The sequence below is a fragment of the Tenrec ecaudatus genome, chromosome 10, assembly GCF_050624435.1.
Source record: "Tenrec ecaudatus isolate mTenEca1 chromosome 10, mTenEca1.hap1, whole genome shotgun sequence".
In the NCBI taxonomy this organism is placed as follows: Eukaryota; Metazoa; Chordata; class Mammalia; order Afrosoricida; family Tenrecidae; genus Tenrec; species Tenrec ecaudatus.
In genome coordinates, this window is record NC_134539.1 from 147717111 (window position 1) to 147741635 (window position 24525).

Consider the following 24525-nt stretch of genomic DNA (forward strand, 5'->3'; position numbering starts at 1 on the left):
TCCCCTAGAGCTTCATCAATTTTGTTGATTTTAAGAATGATATTTTTGTTCCCTGTTGTCTTTCTATTTTCAGTGTCATAGATTTCAGTTCTTTCTTATATCCTTTGGGCTATATCAATCTCCCAGCTGTTTTATATCCCCTCCCTCTTGTATCATTTTATTCTTCCCTTCTTCCAATTACAGGAACTTCCCATACTTCATAAAGGTGGTGGTAGCCACTGTAAGCTCCTCCTTGTTATGAGTTAATTACTTCAAGGCTGTGCTAGCATAAAAGTAATTTATAGTTCACCTTTCTCTTGGGCAGGGCATCTCCTCTGAATGTACTTTTCTGCTTCATTGTGTAAGAGCTAACCCCACCCCCAGCCCCCTCCTCCCCAAATCCCCACTGCCATCGAGTCCATTCTGACTCATAGCAACCTTAGAGGGCAGGGCAGAACTGCTCCCGTGGGTTCCAAGGCAGTAACTTTTTATATGAGTAGAAAGTCTTCCTCCCTGGGAGTGCTGGTGTTTTCAAACTGCTGGCATTGTGGTTAGCAGCACAATTTGTAACCCGCTGCGCCACCAGGGTTCCTGTGCTGAGCTATGAGCCTCGTTCTTCCTCCTTACTGTGCATACCCTGTGCTGCCTCCGTCCAGTCCAGGGAACGGCTCAAACTTTTTGTTGATACTGGGGCTTCTGTCAGAGTGCCTAAAGGAGGGGCTTCCTCTCCTTGCATTTTTCCTGGCAAAGTTTTCGAGGTTGGCTTGGCGATTCCTACCATTCCTGGCCTGCCTCTTTCTGCCGTGCTGCACAGAATAAATAGCCCTGGACAGAGCTGCCTTCTCCTTGGATCTCTGTGTGTGGTCCCTCTGCTGGAGTTCTTTCCCTGCCAACGTGTCTCTGTGTTCGCCCCTCACTTGATGGACACACGTTCTGAAATCCGTGTGTGCTAGCCAGCACCATCTCACCTAGCCTTCCCGAGAAACCCAGCTGGCTGTCATTTTTATGCTTGCTTTACAGTAAAGAACGGAGCCGTGCAAGGTTCAGCGACCTTTGCTCAAGCCAGGTGAGCGTAGCTTGGTGGAGCCAGAATGCCTGGCTTCATAGTTGGGATTATATTATATTATATTATTCTTTTCATGACTGTTGTGTGATAGCCTGCTTTATTCCATATCTATCTATCTATCTATCTATCTATCTATCTATCTATCTATCTATCATCTCTCTGATTAGATAACACACCTAAGACTTTCAAAATATATATATATATTTGAAATAAATATGTTTATATATAAATATATAATAGATCTGGTTTATTATATACTACTATACAATACTATTAAGTAATGTACACTACCATACATTATTGTATAATATTTATATATATTGTATTTTCTTGATATGTTTTATGACATATTGTTATATAATATATTCATAAAGATATATCTTTGAAAGCCTTAGGTAAGTTATCTTACCATATATAGATGTATATATACCTACATATATACATGTGTATCTATATATGGAATAAAACAGTATATCACAAAAATACACATATAAATTATATATATGCCTTAGGCAAATTACCTCATCCCACTCTTCCACGATTCTCCTTGTGAAGGATGGGGTAGGAAGTAGTGTGTTGTTTTAAGGATTGGACGGGATAACATGGGCTAAGTGGCTAGCACAGCACCTGGCCCCTTTTGACTTCTCAGTGGGGAGGAGCACTCAGTGTTCTGCTTTGATGGCGCCACTCTGGGGTGGAAGCGCTGGCACATCAACCCTAAGAGGCTGTCCTAGAGGAGCGGTTCTCAACCTGTGGGTCGCGACCCCTTTGGGGGGGTTGAATGACCCTTTTACAGGGGTCGTCTAAGACCATCAGAAAACATATATTTCTGATGGTCTTAGGAACCCGAGACACCGCTCCTCTGTCTGTCTCCAGGCGGGTCTACCCACATGCAGCTCTGCCCACCTATGAGTACCGGGCATGAAGACTGTTACCCATGCTGCACCATGCTTCAAGACAACATTTCATTTATTTGTCATTAGAAATACATAGCTCACAATATATAGTGACATATTGTTTTGTGACTCATTGCTATGCTTGAATTATATTCAATTTGTAACAATGAAAATACATCCTGCACATGACGATTCATCACGGGAGCAAACTGACAATGATGAAGTAGCAACGAAAATAATGTTATGGTGGGGGTCAGCACCACATGACGCACTGTCTGAAAGGGTCACGGCATGAGGAAGGTTGAGGACCGCTGTCCTAGAAGCTTATCAGACTGACGGATGGATGCTGGGGCTGATAGCTATGGCTCTGGAGCCCAGAAGCAGAGCCCTTTCCCCCTGAACTGAGGCTGAGAAGCCTTCAGGAGGGTCTTTGAGTTCCAATCTCACTTCTCCTTGAAGGGCTTTAAATTATACTGTCTTGTCCAGCATCTGTCCTTCACATTAAAATTGAGATAAGAATGCCTCCCAGAATTATGAAAATTAAAGGTGATATTTGGTGTAAAGGAGCTACAAGCCTTGTCCCTCCAAACAAGCAAAAGGAGCCCTCTGCTGCCATCATGTTGACTATCCTCATGACGTCCCCATGTGGCTCTGAGTAGGACCGTGGGTGTTTTCTCAAGGACTGATTTGTCAAGAGAAGCTCACCAGGCCTTTCTTCCAAGGCACCTCTGGGTGGACTCAAGCTTCTAACTCTTGGGTTAGCAGTGGAGCATGTTCACCATTTGTGCCACCAGGGCCTCTTCCGTCACCCAAATATGTGCTTAACACCTAATGCCTAATCAAAGAGCGGCTCTTCCAACAATAGCCAAAGACTGGGGTGTTCACGGAGCATTATAAATACGTACTTGCAAGAATAAACAGAAAGCTGGTTGTTCATCTTATAAAAACAAAACAAAAAACCAAACCAACCCTCAGTGACCTTGGGAATAACTTTGGCCTTCCAGGGAAAGTGTTTTGTAATAAGCTTGGCTCTCTCCCCAGAGGACATTGAGGTCACCTCCCACATTTAAACTGCTGTAGAATCTCCGTGCCCCAGAAAACTAATGCACCCAGCGCTGGTCAGGACACACGGCCGACTCACCAAAGCTGAGCTGTTAGTCTTGGCCTCCTTGCTTGATGCTTTTGGCCAACTTGATGAGCCCAAGGGCCCCGGGCTTGGGCGGGTGGATCAGTTTCATCAGAGGCAGACCTGGGTGTTGGGAGCAAGTTGCTTAGATTCCATCAGCCTTGGGTTAGAGTCATCGCTTTGCCACTTGCCAGCATTTAAACTGGAGCAAGCTTGTTAAATGAAACGGTTTCTCATCGGGGTGGACTCAAACATGGGAATAAGGACACCCACTGTGTATGGGTTTCTGTTCTTGTTTCTGTGCAGGAGAAGGGGTTAGTAAAAGTGACACAGCTAAGAAGATGCTTCACACAGTCCTTTCGCTATGTCCTTCCCTCCGGAAGGAAGATGAAAATTCAGGAGACCCATGGTGTATGTTCTGCTCTGTTTTTGGGTTCCTGGCTCCGGGAAATCAACAGACTTGTCTGAGCCTCATTTTTCTCAGTTTGGAAGATAGAGTGGTCCCTTGATATGAGGCACAGTTATAATGCAAGTTTGGGTGCTTGGTGGGACACACGGTTGGTATGCTTGCCAGCTGCCCTGAAGGTTGGCATTGAAAATCCACCCAGAAGTGCCTTGAAAGAAAAGCTTGGTGATTTATTTCTGCAAAAAAAACAGCCATTGGAAATCCATGGCGTGGCCACTGCTTGATGGTAATTGGTTTTATAAGGCCAGGCTGGATGGACCATGGTCAGCAAACTTCATTTTCTGGTCAAAGGCCAGATAATTAGTATCTTGGTGTCCTCTGTCACAGAGTCTTTGCTGTGTGCTTTTTCACAACTCTTTACCTTTGCACAAGTCATTCTTAGCTCAGTCACAAGCTGCAAGCAACCAGGGCTATGGAATATTGCAGCAATAGACCGGGCAGGACCTTTCTCAATGTGCTCAGAAGGTGAACAGTGAATCAGATACATAGCCCTAAGTGACTAGTCGGCTTCCTGTTGTCCCATATTTCTACGTAACTTTAGGATGCCAAGGAATTTTTAGATTGTTTGTATTCACCACAGGTTTCAAACGATATTGTCTTCAAATAAGAGTGTCTTCCTTTGCGATCATTGTTAGTGTCCGATGCGGACAGTAGTGCTGTCACTGGGCTAGTCCATCTCCTTGAAGGTCGTCCTCTATTTCTCTGGCCCTCCACTTCACCATGCCGGATGTCCTTCTCTAGGGACTGGCCCCTCTTGATACCGTATCCAAAGGACAGGAGGAGACGTCTCATCATCCTCGTTGGCAATCCAGTTGTCCATCTTCCAAAATGAGATTTGCTCCTTATTCTGGAAGGCCATTAGGGTAATCAGGATCATTTGCCAATTACATACGTTATTCAAAGCATCCCTTCTCTGGTCTCCCTTTTTCACGGTCCAGGTTTTGCAGGCTACGAGGCAATGGAAAATCCCAGGACTTGGGACAGGTGTGCTTCCTCCTGAAACTGACATCTTGGGTCTTTAGCACCTTAAACAGGTGGTCTTATGGCACAATCAGTGCTACATGAAAGTGAAAATGAAAGACAAGTAGCCTTTGGAAATTTCCCACTCACTGCCCTCTGGTGCACAGCCACTCGGCAGGACAGAGTAGAAATGCCCGTGAGGATTTCGGATACTGTAACCCAGGGGTGCTCACACTGTTTCAGCAGGTGAGCTACTTATAAAATGATCAACGGCTACGAAAATGCGAAATGTGCACTTATTTTTATTTATTTATTACATTTATTCATAAATGCATGGAGGATTCTTAATATGCACAATGTATGTTTATGGACCTTGCATAACCGCATGAGTCCGTATTGCACAACACGATTAACTCTGTACATTTTTGTCATTATCTGAGTTGACTCTGATGACTTGCACTGAATGGAATGAGCCAGCGATGCATAGTCTGGACAGTAAGCAGCTGCTGACAGCCAGCCTCAAGCACACTTCCAAATGATTTAATGATCTTGATGTGGGAAAAGGCTGACTCACATCAATAAGTAGAGCCGTATAATGCAGTCAAGGAGGTAGCACGTTTTCTCATGTTTGGGTACTTTCCCTCTGCGAGTAAGTTCTAGAACTGTCCCTGCACTCTGGACTGCAGCTGACTGTCGGCTTGGAGTGTCAAAATCTCCCATTCCGTATGAAAGTGATACGTTTTTATCTTCTCACTTGGTCCAGCTCCCCAACTCAGTTTAATACCCTTTCTTAAGTTTAAGAGGAAAGAAAAACCAAGGTCTAAAAGTTGGCGATAACTTCCCTTATCAGTTTTGCTGCACTTGGCACAGTTGTTTGCGCATGCGCTTGACACCTAAGATCGCGTCTGATTGACTGCGCTGTGTATCAGTTAAGTGACGGGATTGATGATAGGCTTACGTCTATTTTTTATAATGCCATGCGATCTACCACACTACATTTGCTATCGACTAGATCGCAATGGACATTTTGAACACCCCTGTGATAACTCTTCATGGGAATGGGAAGCCTCATCTTTCTCCCTCGGAGCGACTGGTGGTTTCAAACTGTTGACCTTGCAGTCAGCAGCCCAATGCATAATCCACTATGCCACCAATGCTCCAAACTCATTGCCATTGAAACCATTCTGACTCATAGTAATCTGATAAACATTTAAGAAGGGGAAATAAAAATTTTAGAAATTCGATTCCTTTGGAAAGCTTTTCTGAAGACTGAGTCCCTGCTCAGGAACATAAATTACAAAAACAAGCAAACAAATAAATGTGTGTGTGTGTGTGTGTGTGTGTGTGTGTGTGTGTGTGTGTCCCTGCCAGCCCTTAGTCTTACATTAATAGAGAAAGACTCTGAGTATCTTGCCCATATTCAGGGGTTTTTGAGGTGAGAGCTGGTTTGGTATTAAAACCATAAATTCATTTTAATGCCTGTTTGTAGCCTTAGTTCTTTCATATTATTTAGGACATTTTGGAAGAAGGGGTCGAACAGAACAAGCCGAGTTGGGGGACAATATCCTTGGTGAGGAGTTTCTTCCCTCCCCCTTGCCTCTCTTCCCCTCCCCTATTCATTTTCCTTTTCATTTGTATTTTTTAAATCATTTTATTGGGGGCTCATACAACTCTTATCACCATCCACCCATCCATCCATTGTGTCAAGCACATTTGTACATTTGTTGCCATCATCCTTCTCAAAACATTTGCTTTCTACTTGAGCCCTTGGGATCAGCTCCTCCTTTTTCCCCTCCCTCCCCGCCTCCCTTATGAATCCTTGATTGTTTATAAATTGTTATTATTTTGTCATGCCTTACATTGTCTGACATCTCCCTTCACCCATTTTTATTCATTTGTATGGTTTAAAAAAACTTTTTGTTTTGAGTTAGGTGGGGCTTCATTTCAGATCATACTTCTGTATTCAACAACATAGGCAACTATCTAACGCCCCGGGAGCGCGCCCTCTTGTAGATTATCTTCCTCTTCGCCCAAGTTCACGTCTTCCTACCCCGTCGTCCACTAGTTCTCCTTCCCGCCACCCTCACCCAACCTCTCCTGTAACTACCAAAGTGTGTTCCTCTTGGGATAGAAACTTTTATCTTGAATTTTCACTTTTAGAGCAGTGTTCCCATATGATATTTGTCCTTTGATGATTGACCAATTTCTCTCACATATTCCCAAATCCATCTCGTCCAATAATGTTTCAGGTTCATCATTCTTCAGTGATGCGTAGTGTTCCATTGTTGGTATGTACCAGTTTATTTCTCCATTCTTCCACTGATGGGGTTTCAGCTGCTTCCGTAGTCTTGCTATTGTTGGCAGTGTTGTGATAACCAGGAGCGTGTGCATATCTTCTTGTGCTTGGTTCCTCATGGTATTTCTGTTCCTACTTGTTTGCGGGCACACCATATTGCTTTCCACAGTGGCTCTATCTGTTTATAGCCCCCACCAGCAATGTATGAGGATTCCAATCTCCCTGCTCCCTCGCCAGCATTTGTTATGTCCTGTTTTTCGACCTTTGCTATTGATGCTGGTGTGAGGTGATGTGGGAGTTACATAATTGCACGTTAACTTGAAGATTTATAAGGGTGTAGGGGTGGGGTTTAGCCTGTCAATCAGGTCACAGCCTGATGGTGGCTTCCTGTAGGTGTGGCTTTCTCATGAGGGCCCTGGGGACGTCCCCCTCTCTCTCTGCCTACACCTTTCTGCTAGTGGACCCCAGTTGCTGCCAGAGCCCTGGAGATGCATCCGCTGCCATTGGATCCACAAGACTTTGCAGCTGCTGGCCTGTGCTCTTTCGGCATTCTGCATCATTGCATGTGGTTGAGTGAGTTTGAAGAACAACTTATGGACGAGTATGAGAACTTATGGGCTTAAGTTGGACCGGGCTGGAATGCTTTCCTGATATATGATTACTTCTTGATATAAAGCTCTTTCTTTCACATCTGTGAGTGTCACTGGATTTGGTTCTCTAATCAACCCGGCCTAACACAGGTGGTGTCTCATTGCTGTCTTGGCTGCATTTCCTGAATGGCTGGGGATCACAAGCATTTGTTCATGTTGGTGGCTACCTGGATGTCTTCCTCGGTGAATTGTCCATATCCTCCACCCATTTTGTAATCGCATTATTCCTATTTTCCTTGTGGCATTGCAATTCCCTATAGATTGTAGATATTAGTCCCTTGCCCAATACTTCGTTGCCCCCAAATCTGTGGGTTCTCTTTTTGCTCTTTTGAGGAAGTCTTATGATGTACATAAATGTCCTTGTTTAGGAGGCCCTGCCATCTAATTTGGCTTCTGCTTTGTGTGTTTGTGTGTGTTTGTGTGTTTCCTGCCTTATGTTAGTGTGTGTATGCCATGTATATGGCCCTTAAACGTTGTCCCGATTTTTTTCATGGATGATCTTTGTAGTTCCAGGGTAGGATTTCTATTCCCATAAAGAGCTTGAAAACTCACAGGACAGTTCTACTCTGTCCAATAGGATTGCTATGAGTCGGCATCAACTTAAGGACAGTGAGTTTGTTTGTTTGCTTGGATACATTTAGGTCTCTAATCCATCTCGAGTTCAGTTTGGTATGTGCAGTGAGACATGGGTCCTGTCTCATTCTTCGGCAAATGGAAATCCAATGTTGTCAGCACCATTTGTGGATGAGATTAACTCATCCTCATTGAATGCATTTCAGGCACTTGTCGGCCTTCGCATGTTTTAAGGGCACTTCTGACAGGAGGCATCTCTGCAGGGTGACTCGGGTCCTCAGTGTTGGCCTGTGTTCTGCTTGCCAGATTCTGTGGGCGTCAGCCTCTGGCTGTAGCTACTTCTTTGATCATATTTATACCACAGCTATTGGCATGCAGTGATTTTGTCAGGGCCCCCTGGCTGCTTATGTTCCACAGAAATGCTCATCCAGGGTTTCAGTTTATTTCAAGGAAGTCCTGACTGGCACATATGGCTAAGTGCTGGCCTGGCTGCTAACTAAAAGGTTGGCAGTTCAAGTCCTCTCAGAGATGCCTTTGGAGAAGGGCCTGAAGATCTACTTCTAAAAAAACTAGCTCCTGAAAACACACCATTCTACTCTGACACAGGTGTTGCCCTGAATCAGAGTTCACTTCACAGCAAATGATTTGTTAGCCACATGGTTGAAGCCTTTCTGTAAGGGGGTGACTCTCAGTGAAGATCACCTTGAAGCAGTGCAGATACATACACACAAGGAAACCCTATATTCTTCTGTAGAGTCGTCTGAGCAGACACGAACCCCCCTGGGGCTGTGTATGTATGGATGGGGTACCCCTGGGTTTGATTTGACACCAGGGTCATATAGCAAGTATGCTGACCTGCAAGCAAGGAGACCTGGCTTAGTCAGGCAGCCTTGAGCATGTCACTTCACTCCTCTGGACCGTTCCTTCTCAATAGCAGCAGCAGAGATTGGAGTTAGAATTCTGATGTTCTAAGACTTTTGTACGCTCAACATCACCATATAGGTCAATGACCGGTCTTTTAAAAAGCAACTGTGTTAAAAAATGACAGAATAATTAAGAATATTAATGCACAATCGGGTAAACATTAGAAAACTGTTAACTGAGGTTGGGGTTTCAAACCCACCAGCCCTGGAAGAAATATGATGGTACCCGCCCTCATCAAGATGTGTAGTCTCGGAAACCTTGATGTAGGTCCACTGTGAGTCGGAATAGACTTGAGGGTGGGTGGTGGATATAGACATGCACACATACACATATTGTTGCGAGGTGCCGTCAAGCCAGTTCTGACCCCTAGCGAGCCTATGCCCACCAGAACAAATCACTGCCCAGACCCGCTCCATCCTCCCAATTATTCCTATGCCTGAACCCATGATTACAGCCACGTATCAGTCCATCGCATTGAGGGACTTCCTCTTTTTCCAATTTCTCAAGCATGATGTCCTACTCCAGGGACTGGTCTCTCATAATAACATGCACCAACACATACATGCATTTATGAGTTCTAAATATGAATATTGATACAAAACATTCTAATCATTTTACTTGGGCTATTGCATTTCATGCCCACCGATACTTCACAGTGTAGTGGTATTAATATCTCATGGTCATGAAGCAAAGGAATCTCAAAGAGACGAACTTACTTGAGTTCATATTGCTTTTACATGAGAGGCGCACTTTACCCTGAACATGGAGTCTTCCCAGTTCCATGTCATTTACCCGGCCACTCTGTTCTATTTCACTCATGAACTCTCCTGGCTAAGAGAACATCTCTCCTGTCGCATTGGCTCGGGGAAGAACCAATTTGACTCCGCCCTTCATGTTTTTGTCTTTGCTCTGTTCTCTTTCTCAGGCCACCCCGGGATTTAGACTCCAAGGCTTGCATTTCTATTGGAAACCAGGTGAGCAAAGTCAAGTCCGCCAGTTGTACGCACCACTTTCTGACTGACCGCTAGGAAAGTGCATTTGCCGTAAGGTGCAGTCATCGGGAGTTGGTGTGTGGGGATCTGCTTCCCAAGCATCCACCACTGGCCACCTTCGAGAGCCCATTTCGGCTCTGATGCACACGGGCTGGGCATGGATTAGAATCGGCTCCAAGCCAAAATTGGTGGGGCTGGGCGGCACGCTTCCTATTTTGAATGGTGAATTGAAATCAGGCTCCTTGGGTCCTGATGCCAAAGACATGCTCGAGAAGAGTGGATGACTTCTCAAAACCCATCCACTGAGCCGCTTGCCAGGGGTGAGCAATATGGCTTCGAAACCTAATCCAGAGGCACAGCTGGAGGGCCACGGGGTTGACCAGCTGAAAATAAGCCCAGTGGGAGTTGGCTAGGCCTTCAGAGGACCATGCCATGACAGGCAGGTGGCGTGCTGCTGGAAGCTACAACCCTTCCAGCCCTTCCTGCAGCTCCTTGCTCTCAGTGGTCGCTTGGGCCTCCAGGATGCTTCTGGCCAAGAACAGAAGCCCAAGAACCTAGGGATGCGGGTGGGGGGAGCAAGTAGAGGACAGCACAGTGCAGGCCCTCTTGATTTGCTCTCTTTCCCATTGCATGGTTGCTTTTCTCTCTCGTAGAACTTTGAGGTCAAGGCTGATGACCTGGAGCCTATAACGGAGCTGGGGCGAGGCGCGTACGGTGTGGTGGAGAAGATGCGGCATGTGCCCAGCGGGCAGATCATGGCGGTGAAGGTATCACTGGGGCTCCCCAACCCCTGCAGTTCATGTCTGTGGTGTGTCCACTTGTCCATCTCCACTGCAAGTCACAGGGAACCTGGTTACAGAAAAGTATGAGCCACTTGACCTTGTCACAGAAGCAGGGCGTGCTTAATGGGGGTGAGACAGAAAAGACTATTTGTGGAAACTTATTTTCCCCCCAAACATGTGGAGGACACTTTCTCGCTACAAGTTGCATGCTAACCACAAGGTCAGCCGTGCGAAACTACTAGTTGCCTCACGTGAGAAAAATGAGGCCCTGTCTTCCTGTAGTTTGACTGTCTTTTTCAGGGCTGCTGGGAGTCAGAATCGACTCAGTGGCAGGGAGCATGGTGCTTTGGACGAGGCCCACCCCCTGCTTTTATTTTTTCACTTACTCGTCCTTATGACACTGAACTGAACCAACAAGACTTGTCTCAGAGGTTTTAGTTTGGCTGTTTGTTTTTTGGCCTGTTGATTGTCCACATCAACAACCAACACTCACAATCTCTACTTGGTGGTTGTATTTCTTCAATTTCTTTTCTCATCGTTTTATTGTTTTTAAAGAAACTGACCCTGAAAACCATTGAGAGAGAGGAACTCTGTCGCCAATTCTGGAAAAAGGAGCTGAGCTGCCTAAATTTTGCCTAATGTAGAATTATAATCCATTATGACCTAGTAGCATAGTGGCTTATGCGTTCAGCTGCTAAGCTCCATGCCAGCAGTTCAAAACCACCCCTCACAACATATGTTCTACTCCCATAATGATGTACAGTCTCAGAAAGTCACGGTGGCAGTTCTGCTGTGTCCTGTAGAGTCACTATGAGTCAGCCTCGACTGGCTGGCAGTGAGTTTTGAGTTTTGGCTTATTGATTGCACAGATACTGGAAGGATTGCCTATATTTATAGAACGTTTTCTTGTGAATTGGGCGAAGGTTTACAGAGGAAGTCAGGTTTTCATTCAACACTTCATGCGCATTTTGTTTCATGTCTTTGATTGCAATCTGCACAGTGTAACTAACACCTTTCATTTCACTTCTTCCCTCTATTCCCTGTTCTTCTTTCATGGGCTACGTGTTGGGCTGCTAACTGAAAGGTCAACAGTTCAAAACCACTGGCAGCTTTGAGGGAGAAAGAAGAGGCTTTTAATCTGTAAAGAGTGACAGGCTTAGAAACATACAGGGGACAGTTCTACCCTGTCCAATAGGGTCACTCTGCCCTCCCCCTTCTGGCCTTTTGAGATTTTCCCTTGGACAAACACTTCCCTTTGGATTTTGATTGGTGGATTGTTGTAAGGAATGTGGACCTTCCTTAATGGTATTGTTTATTTTATAGGCCTCTATTGTTTAGCTGAAAATTGAGCCAAGAAGGTCAGTTCCGTTTGAGGCCTCAAGGTGACTAAGGGTCGTAATCTCAGGCTATTTACCAGTCTCCATCCAACCAGGAAGTCTGTTCTGGGGGACAGTAGAGAATCAACCTTCTAGCTAGCAGATTTGGTCCTACGTTGGGAATGTGGTTGGTCCCATGGCTTGTGGCTTGTGCCCCCCTTATGTTTGGAGAATGGAAATGGCTTTCCCTTACTTGGTGTGTACTTCTGCTGACTTTTGGTTACGTAGGCCGAAGTGGGGGGTTGGGGGTGGGGTGAAGAAGCAAACATCTAATGATATTCAAAGGAGCCCCAGTGCCATAATGGGTTATACATGGGGCTGTCAATGAGAAGGTGAGCAGTTCAAATCATTCAGCCATTCTGCAGGAGGAAGACGAGGCTTTCTGTACCTGCAGAGCCTCTGAAACTGTAGGGCCTATAAGGTCATGGTGAATCGACATCTACTAGATGGCAGAGGGTTTGGGGATGCTATCCAGGGTTCCTGGTGGCTCAACCATGAAATGTTCAGAGATTGCTAACTTAAAGGTCAGAGATTGTAACTTACCTAAATCCCTAAGTTATGCTTTGGGCCACTAGCCACAAGATTAGAGGTTTGAAACTACCAGCCTCTCCACAGGAGAAAGAGGGGGCTTTCAAGTCCTGTAAAGATTTACAGTCTCGGAAACCAACAGGGGCCAGTCCCACCCCACCCTGTAGCATAACTATGACCCAGAATCAATTTGATAGCGATGTGTTTATTTCTTTCAGAGAGGCTCTTTGGAAAACTGATCTGGCCATCTGCTCCCATAAAGATAGGTGCTGTTGAGACCTGTCAGCTGATTTGGACTCCTAATAACTCCATGTGATGGAGCCAAACTGTCCCAGAGGCTGTCTGATTTAATCCATCGTCACTAGAACAAATGACCAGATCTGCCTCCCCCCTCCCCAACCCTTCAGTAGCAGTCGATAGTGTAGCCATTGTTTCACCAGGGCTCCTTCTCGGAATCATGGCAGCCCAGGAAACCCCATGAAGCGGTTCTACCCTGTCAGATGGGTTTTGGGTCAGAATCGACTAAACGGTACACAAGTGGCGTTATATATATTTTACTTCATCATATGAAATAAGCCCCTCTTTCTTTAATGATCTCTTTGATGGCATGCCAAGTGCTCTTCCCTCCGAAGCACCGAGGCAGAAAGGAACGGGGTTGCCATTGATCTTTGACTATGCCCTGGTGGCCCAGTGGTTCGGAATTGAAACTACCAGCCACGCCTCTGGAGCAAGGTGGGGCTTTCCAATCCCAGTCTGGGGCACCCGCAAGGCAGATCCCCCTGTCCTGTATGGTTGGGAGGAGTCGGAATCGACTCGATGGCACTGAGTTTGAGTGCAGGACACTGCCAGCTGCCCATTGGTCAGAGCCCTTCCCATCTTCCCAAGGGGCGGGGGACAGGGTGACTTGGTGTCTCCGGGCTCCCAATCAGTAGTGAGCTGATTTATCTGGTGGCTCTTTGCAAAACCACCGTAAAGGAAATCAGACTGTTTTTGTACTTTGGAAAAGACATTCCTACGCATTAGACATTTGCCTACTCCCCCACATACATATATTTGACGTTCGCTTCCTATTCAGGAGGATTCAGGAAATCCAGTGAGTACCGTTCGGCCTTATCTGTCATCAGATGCCAAGAGCGAATCACCCGGCGATTTTGAAAGGTTGTTGCTGGAAGTTGTGTCCTAAATTTTGGTACTATTTTCCCAATGACCGGCCTCAAAGTCCCTGCCTTAGTAATGACTGACTCATCTTTAGAGCAGTAACGTAAGTTTACCCCCGTCTTTTCCCTCAGCGAATCCGGGCCACGGTAAACAGCCAAGAGCAGAAAAGGCTACTGATGGATTTGGATGTCTCCATGAGGACGGTGGACTGTCCCTTCACGGTCACCTTTTATGGCGCACTCTTCCGTGAGGTAGGTGATTCTCCAGTTCCCCCCAAGCAGAACAGTAACAGAAGTTCCCCAGATCACCAAAGCCCCACTCCCCATACTCACGACACTGTCGTGATGATGTATAATGAAGATTTTATGTCTCTTAATAAAGGGGACACTCTTCTGTCGGCATGGCTTATAATGAAGGTTTTATGTCTCTTAATAAAGGGGACCCTGGCACCCATTGGCTAAGCACTCAGCTGCTAACCTAAGGCAGGCCTTCAAGCCCACTTTCTTTCCTTGCTTTCTTAACGATGACAGCTTTGAAACCCCACGGGGCAGTTCTACTCTGTTTAAAAGGGTCCCCATGAGTTGCGGTCACCCCACCATCAAGCTGCAGGAATCATTACTGGACACTGGAGTGCAAACGTTGGAATCGAAGAGGAGAGGAGAGTAGTTGGGGATTGAAACGAAGCTGGAGATCACATGGTCGAATTCTGCAGGACCAATGACTCGTTGATCACAAACACCTTTCTCCAACAACACAACTGGGGATGATGCCTGTGGACGTCTCCAGGTGGAAGGAACAAAATCAACTTGATCACATCTCTGCGAAGACCCGATAGAGACACATCAGCAGGTGAAACTGGGCCAGGAGCTGGCTGGGGCACAGATGACAAACTGCACATATGTAATTTCAGGTTGAAGCTGAAGAAAATTAAAACAAGTCCCCAAGAGCCAAACTATGACCTGGAGTGTATTCCACCTGAATTTCAGGAACATCGCAGGAACGAATTGGACCCATGGAGCACTAATGACAGAGACCTGCTGAGCTGTGGGAGGACATCAAGAACACAATTCCTGAAGAGAGACCAAGGTCATTCAAGAGATTTGAAAGAAAGAAAAGATCAAAGTGGGTGTTCAAAGAGGCTCTGACACGTCCTCTTAATCATAGAGTAGTGAAGGCAAATGGAAGAAAGGATGAAGTCAAGAAGCAGAACAGAACATGTCAAAGGCCCTCACAAGAAGAGAAAATACAATATGATAATGAAATGTGGAAATGATATGGAGAAAATACAATATGATAATGAAATGTGGAAAAAGCCTTGAATTAGCAAACCAAAAAGGACGAACACATTCAGCACATCTTCAACGGAAAGAACCCAAGGGGGGAAAAAAACTACTAAGCCTCAAGTTGTAGCATTGAAAGTGCCGTAGACTGCCAAAAGAACGAACAAAGCTCGTTTGGAAAAAGTACAACGAGAATGCTCCTTAGAGACAAGGAGGGTGAGATTCTCCTCATGATGTCCCTGGAGAAGGACATCATGCTTGGTACAGTAGAGGGACAGAGAGAAACTGAAAGGCCCTAGACAAGATGAATTGATTCAGTCGAAATCACAAATAGGCTCAAATAGAATCACACTTTTGAGAGTGAGCAGTGCTTCATTGTGATGTGTCTGGGTCATGATGAGCAGGTACCCACTCGCTCGCACTGAACCGCAACAATGAGTCAGACGATGGTATAAGTACTATGCAATGTTCATGTGCCTTGGTGCAAAGTCACCCCACGAGTATGGTATTTCAAGTGTGATTAGCTTCCTTTTGTCTGGTTTGGTTGGCCTGTTTTGGCAGAACAAAGGATCCCTAGTGGTACTGTTGGGTAAGTGCTGGACTGCTAACCCCTGGATCAGTGGTTCAAATCCACTAGCCGTTGCTTCGGATAAATTTGAGGCTATCTGCTCCCATCAAGATTCACAGAGGCTCAGATACCTGTATGGGGCTCCTGTGAGTCAGGATCACTTCTATGACAAGGGGTGGCCTGTAAATTATCCATGATCTAGATTTTGACTTGTATGGATTCCTTAATACTCTAAATATCCTGGGCTTTTGGTTACACCAGCTTCACTGAGCCTGCCTGTGCCCCAAACAGGCTGAATATACTCCCGTCCTCTGCCTCTCCTTTTCCCTTCACCTGCATGTGGACTGTGAGGTCTCCCCTCAGTCGTTGAGCCAGCCTTGTGACTGGCTATCCCCGTGCAGTGCGAATGAGAGGTCAGGCCAGCAGCAGGCACAGTAAAGGCTTGTGCCTGTTGGTGTGTACGCCCTGGTTTTCACTGAGAAATGTTCAGTGTTTCTTGTTTTCATGTCTCTCTTTCATCACCTGCTTGGTCTTCAGGGTGACGTGTGGATCTGCATGGAGCTCATGGATACCTCGCTAGACAAATTCTACAAGCAAGTCATTGATCAGAACCAAACGATTCCAGAAGACATCTTAGGGAAAATAGCCGTTTCTGTGAGTACATCCTGAACCTGCGAGAAGGAAGGTCTGAGACGTTTACGTCTGATGTGTCCTCATGTTCCTTTGGGTTGATGCAATGCCTATGTGCTCTGGGGCGAAAGGCATCTTCTAAGTATGGCATTTTCAAATGTCCCCAGTAAGAAGGAACACTGTCAAGACCGTAGCGACCGTCTCCTCCATGTTGGCTGAATGCATGCATGGATCACTGGATGGATAAATGTGTACTTTCCTTCCCAACTGTGGGTGGAAACTTTTACCACTGACCTGGTTAGTAAACTCAAAGCTAAATGCCATCCCGCAGGACCCCAGCCCTGGTGTCTTTAGTCTGAAATGGTTATCCCTCTTTCACTCACAGAGGTCTAGTTGTTTCCTGGCACTATTGGCCGTAGAAGGAAGCAGAAGAAAAAGCGATGGGAAGAAAGGATGGTACCTTAAAGAGAACGGAGGCTCAGGAGGATAGAGAGAGACAGGGAAAGAGAGAGAGGTGTCTAGAAACAATTTCAAATTTTTATGAAACCCCAATTTTCTGGAGCTAGTCAGCCTGGATGAATCCTTGAAGCTATTGCCCTGAAAAGATCTTGATAAACCAGATAGCACAATGATTTCCTGAAGTCTTTCTTGAGCCCACCCAATAGTTCATCTTAAGAAATAAATGTTTCTGATCTTCTAAAGAATTGTCTACCTTGGGCCCCCTTAAAGAATTACCCACGTGAGCTCAAATGGACCAGAGCAGCCCTAGAGGTTAGAGGGGAAGCTGAGAGGGCAGTTTGAGAAGGAGTACGAGATGGTGTGCACCACGTGAGGAAGGTAATGGATGTTCCTGAATTGTACATGTAGACATTCTTGACACGGTGAGTGGATGTGTGAATATGTTCACCAGATTTTAAATGGCAATGCTGGAGGCCAAGTGAAAAACCAAGCAGATGAGGGAGATGTCCTTTCTACCATAAGAGTTTCTTCAACCCATGGAGTCCTGTCCATCCTGCTATCCACTCATCAATTCATCCACCCCTCTCTGTAATGTAATTTCTTGTGCATTTCCCTGGATAGGGCTCATCTTTAGGAAAATCGCCCACGTGTGATTTGAAGCCGAGCCGGATACACATGAATACAGTTGACATTCCATGCCCTTCCAGCGATGGGTGCTTAAGTGATCTTGTCTTTCTCTTGCAGATTGTTAAGGCGTTAGAGCATCTACATAGTAAACTCTCTGTGATTCATCGAGGTAAGCAGCTCCGTTTGTAAAGTACATCCTTTCCACTCGGTCTTTTGTTTTATGTTGCCGTTCTACCTACATTGACCGTAAACTACCTGTTACCAAGCAACAGCTGTGGTGTTGCTGAGCATGTTAGAGACTAGATGAACGGGCAACTAGTAATGACCATCACCTGGGACCTCTTGACAAAAAAGCAGAATCACTGATCTCAAGACCAGATGCACGTGAACCTGCATTTTTTAACGGCCCAGTTAAGTATGAAAAGCTTGCGTAGAAAGCACAAGCCTTTCAGGCAGCAGGGGGCGAATAAAATGGCATCGATGGATTTGACTCTTTCTCTCTCCCCCCTTCCCTCTGACTTAGTGTTTCATCCATCCACCCATCCACTCATCATTGAAACAGTTCATCAACATTACCGAACATATGCGGTTGCATGCATATGAGGGCTAAACGATGATAAATGAAACTCTTGTGTCTGCAAGTCCGTCTGTGAAAATGATAGAGGATCCATTTTGAACTTTGTTTGCACAATGCTCGTCTTCTAGACTACATGTCCTTTCCGAAAAGTGTCACAAGGGGGTGGGGAGTGATGGTGACTTCTAATTCTCTTACCAAGAGAAAAATAACCACAGTTCACTTTGGGGGTGAAGGTGTGGGCGTTTGAGCAAGTTCTAGCTTTCTCATTTGAAGGATTCACTTAAATGCTGTTCAATAATACGCCTTCATCCACATGTCTACAGGCAGTCTTCCATTTACCATGAAACCCACTGAACATCTGGGGTTTTGGGGTTTTTTTTCGGGGGGTGTACACGTTTTCAAATACTCCATGCCATATTGCAGCTCATCGTTTTCCTGCATTATCCTTCTGAGAGGTTCACCCTCAGATGCATTTCTAAAGATACTGATTTTTCCACATCTCCCTTCCCCTACTTTTCTGTTGTATGTCCCCCAGGAAGGAGGTCATATGTAGATCCTTGAAATAGGTTCCCCTTTCCAACAAATTATCAAGGGTTCATGAGGGAGGGGGAAATGGGGAAAGAGGGGGAAAATGAGGACCTGAAGCCAGGGGCTTAGGTGGAGAGCAAATGTTTTGAGAATGATGAGGGCAACGAATGTATAAATGTGCTTTACACAATTGATATATGCATGGATTGTAATAGGAGTTGTATGAGCCCCTTATAAAATGATTTTTAAAATACTGATTTTTTAAAAGGCCATAATAATGAAAACTAAAACAGAAAAAAATTTGAAGAGGTATTTAACTTACATCAGAATCAAGGGGCCCGGGAGTTCATTGTCTTCTCCACTGCAGCTCAGAGAGTACTTGTCATTTGGGGCCTGCCCTGTCATCTGGGTTTATGACAGCAGAGGGGTTTCTCTATACTATGTGACTTCTGGTAGGTACACTGTTTGCAAAGATGCCAATCAATCAAAACTGGCTGTTTTGATCGGGTTTTGTGTTTCAGTATGACATCATCTACCTACCCACTCCAGAATCTATTACTCCTACACTCAATGTATCTATAAAATTTCCACTGTGCATTTAATTCAGTAATGCAAAAAAAAATTATCAACTTGCATTTGGGGGTGGGGTGGGGTCAATGGTAGTACAATGAGAAGAGTCGGTGGCGTAGTGGTTATGCACTGGGCCGCGATTTTAAAGTCCAGCAGTTCAAAACCACCAGCTGTACCAGCCGTTCCTTGGGGAAAAGATGGAGTTTTCTACTCCTGTAAAGAGTTACCTTCTCAGAAATCCATAGGGGGCAGTTCTACCCTGCCCTTCAGGGTCTATACGTTGGAATGCACCCCAGGGCAGTGCGTTTGAGTGCGGAGTAGATACACTAAGCAGGGGAAACAGTCCTTCCCATTTCGTAGTCCTGCTAGCAGGGCGACACGTGAAACAAAATCAAGGCCAAAGCCATTGCAGTCTTGTGGGAGTGAGTTAGGGGCACTTCTGTGTTGGCTGTGTGGACACAGGTGAAGGAGAACCGGAGATTCCTGGCCCTCTGGTGGTGGCGAGGTGCATGTTCTGGGAGTGACGGCCCTGCTTGTTTTTGCTTTCAGATGTCAAGCCTTCAAACGTGCTCATCAATGCTCTGGGCCAAGTGAAGATGTGCGACTTCGGAATCAGCGGCTATCTTGTGGACTCTGTAGCTAAGACGATCGACGCAGGATGCAAACCCTACATGGCCGTAAGCTGGGGGTGGAGTCTGACACCTGAGACGGCAGCTGCCAGCCAGGAGGAAGTGGAAAGCATAGAGGGCCAGGAAAATGTGCCGTTCCTCTGCCTTGTCCAAGACCCCAGAAAGAGCTGCATCTTTGTAAATCCTAAATGCAGCAAAGCATGGGCCAGCTGAAACCCCACGGCATTGCCTTGGTCTTCTGACTCTCCAAAGATGTCCACCTTTGAAGGGTTGTCGCCTGTCCATGTTGATTTCATTTTCTGTTGAACTTTCCTTTGTGGGATGATTTATTTATTTTCTCTTGGTAGGGGAAATAGGTGCGTGTTCCGTCTCTGACAGGTTTCTGCCTTCCATGGGTTTCAGCTTTCATGGGTGTTATGGTAGGAGTATTTCCTGCCTGCAATCCTTAGTGAATTGATTCAAGGTCATTGCTTTTCTTATGGAAATCAGTCAGCCAGCCTGTGTTGTAATATTTGGAAAACAACACAGCCTGCACCCTTTCCCACACTGAATGAAAGCAAGTGCGTAGCCTTGCTTCATGAGCGGTACCACGGCCCAAACAAGTTGGTCAGGCTCCTCCTGGGTCAGGCTCATGACTGTAACAGTTCATGGTTGTCAGCAGAGAACTTGTTCCCTCCATTGAAGAGCCCTTTAGGTCTTTATCACAACAAGCCCCAGTCATCCAGGAGCCCTGGGGGCTTCGTGGCTTCCTCATCCGGCTGCTGACCTTAAGCATTAAGCTGCTAGCCGTAGGGTTAGCAGTTCACATCCTGCACTGTTCTGCAGGGGAAAATCGAGGCTTTCTGTTCCTATAGAGATTTACAGTCTCAGAAACCCAAAGGAGCAGTTGTACTACACCCTAGGGCAGTGGTTCTCAACCCTCCTAATGCCGTGACCCTTTCATACAGTTCCTCTTGTGGTGGTGACCCCGTATGTGGGCGGACCTGCCTGGAGACAGATAGAGGAGCGGTGTCTCAGTCCTAAGCCCATCGGAAATATGGTCTTAGGCGACCCCTGTGAAAGGGTCGTTTGACCCCCAAAGTGATCACAACCCTCAGGTTGAGAACTGCTGTCCTAGAAGGTAGCTATGAGCTGGAATCAGTTTCCATTTGGGTTGAGCGCTCCATCTATGGAGCCTTGGAGAGTCCTCTCCCTGAGTGCTGGACTGTTGGCATTTTCAGTCAGCTTGATTCTATACTGGAGAGTAGCTTTCTAACACACACTTCCCTTCTTTATGTGGTAAAGTGGAAATTCGTTCTGATTTATGAAGGCACTTTGATTCATTGCCCTGGCCCACAAGAGACTAGCGTAGAATGTGGGAAACCCATGGGGAGGTGGTTGTTTATCATCGTTAGCAAGTCTCCTTGGCTGGGGAGGGATGAAAACAGCTTGTAACAACTCATGTGGCAGTGGCTTACCACCCGCGTCCCACCCCACGCCCCCACCCCAGAAGAATTTATTGAGCTAAGAATCCCATCTCAGGTGTCTTCTTCTGCCTTCTTTCTAGCCTGAAAGGATAAACCCAGAGCTCAACCAGAAGGGATACAGCGTGAAATCCGACATCTGGAGTCTGGGCATCACAATGGTAACGTATGCTGATCTTCGTGGATTCTGAGATTCTAGGAGAGACGTGGAACGTGACTCTGATGTTGGGACCCAGAGCCAATACTCCAAGGGATGGGCTTGGGCATCCTTTCCTGCCTGAAATAGCAGGAGATTGTCCCTGACAAGGGCTTGCAGCGTGCGTAATAAAAACATGCACCTGGTATTAGACGAGCCCGGTCTTTGTTTCCATTCTGCTCCTAACTAGTTGCATCAATATCAATTCAGGGCAACCCCCTGTGTGTTGGAATAGAACTATGTTCCATAGGGTTTTCAAAGGCTCGGGCCTTTTTTGGGGGGTAGCAGGTCAGTGCGTTTTACTTCCAAGGTACCTCTTGGGAGATTTGAACTTGCAACTCCTCCGTTAGTAGCCCAGGTGATCATAAACGTTCAGTTTATTATCACCAAGGTCTGGAGTTACCCCCTGTGGTCCTGGCTCCTTCCCAAGGACAGCAGCTGATTAAATACTGGGAGTTATTCACGTCCTCTGCCCAGAAAACACATGATCTCATAATGGCAAAGTGGCCTTTATTCAGGTCCAAAAAAAGACAAGTCATTTGGCCTCGCAGGCTATTTTGGTTTGTTTGCTTATTTATTTATTTTCCTTCTAGCAAGGGACCTACAGATCCACAGCTCTGTATAGATCTTAGAGGGAGGATTACTTTTCAGACCAACCATTTGAGAGCCAAGTTGTTGCAACATGTTGAATCCTGTTGGCTTGTGATTTTTATTATGGGTCACAAGGTGGGGAGGGGGACTGGGGGTGTTTCAGTTGGGAACTCAGTTTTAAATACACTTAAATTTCTGCCTCTCAAACTCACTACCATTGAGTTAATTCTGACTCATAACCACCCTACAGGACAGGGCAGAACTGGCCCCTGGATGGGCGTTTCCTAGACTAACTTTATACAGGAGTAGAAAACTTTCTCTTTCTCCCACAGAGTGGCTGGTGGTTTCAAATTGCTGACCTTGCAGCTCGTAGCCCCAAGCTTATGCCACTACTCTGCCAGAGCTCCTTGTTACTGCCTCTAGTAATGTCATATTCAGAAGTCCCTATCCCTAGTGATAGAAGGGAATTTGTTGGAATCCGTGGTGCTGAATGCCAGACTGGACAGCGTTTCCTTCTGTTTCACGCTGGGTCACAATGAGTCAGAACCAACTCAATGGCAGCCAACCGCCACATCAAGGAAGATACGATTTGAAAATCCCGATCACTAGGAATTATGGGACATGTGCTTGAGTATATAGTACTAAGTTGGCTTCCTTTCGTACCTTCCTAGTTGTACTTGAACTTTGCCCTTGTACTTCCTTTTGGTTTTCCGGGGATAAAGCATACCTGCTTCCCTAAAGCAGCCCTGTGTAAACTTGTTTTCCTCTGCCTCTTTCCTTCTCCCCTCCCAGATTGAGTTGGCCATCCTCCGGTTTCCCTATGACTCGTGGGGAACCCCCTTCCAGCAGCTCAAACAGGTGGTAGAAGAGCCATCGCCACAGCTCCCAGCAGACAAGTTTTCCGCAGAATTTGTTGACTTTACCTCTCAGTGGTAAGAGCGCCTCACCTTCCTGGTGTCGGGACAAAGATGTGTGCTTATGAATTTGCACCAGCAGGCTTGGTCCGTTGTGCATCCCGTCCTTCCGAAAGCGTGTGCCCAGTGTCCCCTCGACGCTGGAGATCACCAACCACCAGACCCCACTCCCTGCCCTCAGTAGTAATTGTGGGACAATATGGCAGGCCCAATGATGGAGATGTGCACCGGCTGTGTTGAGAGCCCAAGAGAGCAGAAATGGGAAAGGCTTTTATGGAGATGGTAGATTCTGAGTTGAGACTGGGTGAGGTGCATGTTTCCAGCAAAGGGGAAGTCATGGGGGCATGGAGGGGAGGGGGCTGAAGAAGAAGGAACATTATGCACACCATCACTGCTGTTGGGTGCCACCCCGTGGGACAGAGTACACCTTCCCTGTGGGGTTTCTAAGACAGTAATCTTGCCAAGAGCAGAATCCCACGGAACTTCAGGGTAGCTTCAAACATTCTGGGCAGCAGCTTGGCGCTTAACCATTGCACCCCCAGGACTCTGCATGCAGACTGTTAACCAAGCGGGGGATACCTTTGTCAGAGATGGGAGCACTTTGATGCTGATGAGAGTAGAGGCGGAGGCTGCTAGCACCCATCCATTGGAAGTCTAGTGATAGGGAGTGGGAAAGGTGCAAGGAATCACTCTGGGTGAGAAGATAGCAGTCTGTTACTTGAGTTCCTAGAAGGCTTGTTTTAAGCACAGTATCTGCCTGCGATGGCTATCATTGTCTGTGAGGGCATCCGTCGCTAATGTTGAGGATCTAAGGAAGGAATCCAAAGAGACATGTTGCTGAAAGAGGGAATGAGCTGTGCGGTTACTGGGGCGGTTACATGCATTCAAGTTGTTTCTGAATCATAGTGAGACTGCGCACCATGGAAGGAAACCCTGCCCGGCCCTCGGTCATCCTCCCAATCATGGCTACATTTCAGCCCATTTTGGCAACCTCCATATCACCGATCTTCTGGAAGGTTCTTCTTTGTAGCCGACTCCCTATTTTACCAAGCAGGATGTTCTCTGGGGACTGCTCCCTCCTAATAGCATGTCCAAAATATGTGAGATGAGGTCTTGCTGTGCTCACTTTTGAAGTCCATTTGGGCAGTACATCCTCCAACACAGCTTTGTTATTGTTGTTGTTCTGCCAGTCCACGGAACACTTATTCTTCTTTGTCAACACCATCATTCAGAGGGTTCCATTCGTTGTCTTTCTTATTCATTGCTCAATGTTCACACGCATATGAGGCAATGGATGACAGATAGCTTGGGTTATGCACACCTATTCCTCACCATCGCACGTTTGCTTTTGCACACCGTGCATGTCTTTCTCAGCAGATGTGACGTGCCCAGGAATGCACGAAGGAGTCATAGTAACATAGTAATATTCTAAATGTGTTGTTTCATGGAAATTGCCAGTGGATTCTAGGCAAGTAAAAGAAGAGACGCCTGAGCTCTGGAAAGCCTAGTGATTTCTGTCGGCATGGCAACAGTGGGTCCTAGCATAACTTGATGTGAATGGCCATGACATCAAGCGCTGCTGGGTCAAAGCAAAACAAGACAGGATGCCAGAAGTAAAGCACCCGCCCTAGCAGCAGGTCAGTTCATTCGGCAGTCGGCCAACACATAGATGGGGATTGGGAGGAAGGAGGGTTAGAGACGGTAGTGAGACACTCTGTGAG

General features: G+C 46.3%; 1 protein-coding gene across 1 annotated transcript in view; it reads left to right on the top strand.

Annotated features, from left to right (window-relative positions):
• MAP2K6 (mitogen-activated protein kinase kinase 6) overlaps positions 1–24525 on the top strand; it is a 64040-nt gene that overhangs the window by 25487 nt on the left and 14028 nt on the right. Inside the window, exons 2-9 of the mRNA XM_075559686.1 lie at positions 9862–9910; positions 10582–10695; positions 13904–14023; positions 16158–16274; positions 17454–17505; positions 19561–19688; positions 21187–21264; positions 22683–22822. Of these exons, the coding sequence (XP_075415801.1) occupies positions 9862–9910; positions 10582–10695; positions 13904–14023; positions 16158–16274; positions 17454–17505; positions 19561–19688; positions 21187–21264; positions 22683–22822 (798 nt within the window). The remainder of the gene's footprint in view (positions 1–9861; positions 9911–10581; positions 10696–13903; positions 14024–16157; positions 16275–17453; positions 17506–19560; positions 19689–21186; positions 21265–22682; positions 22823–24525) is intronic.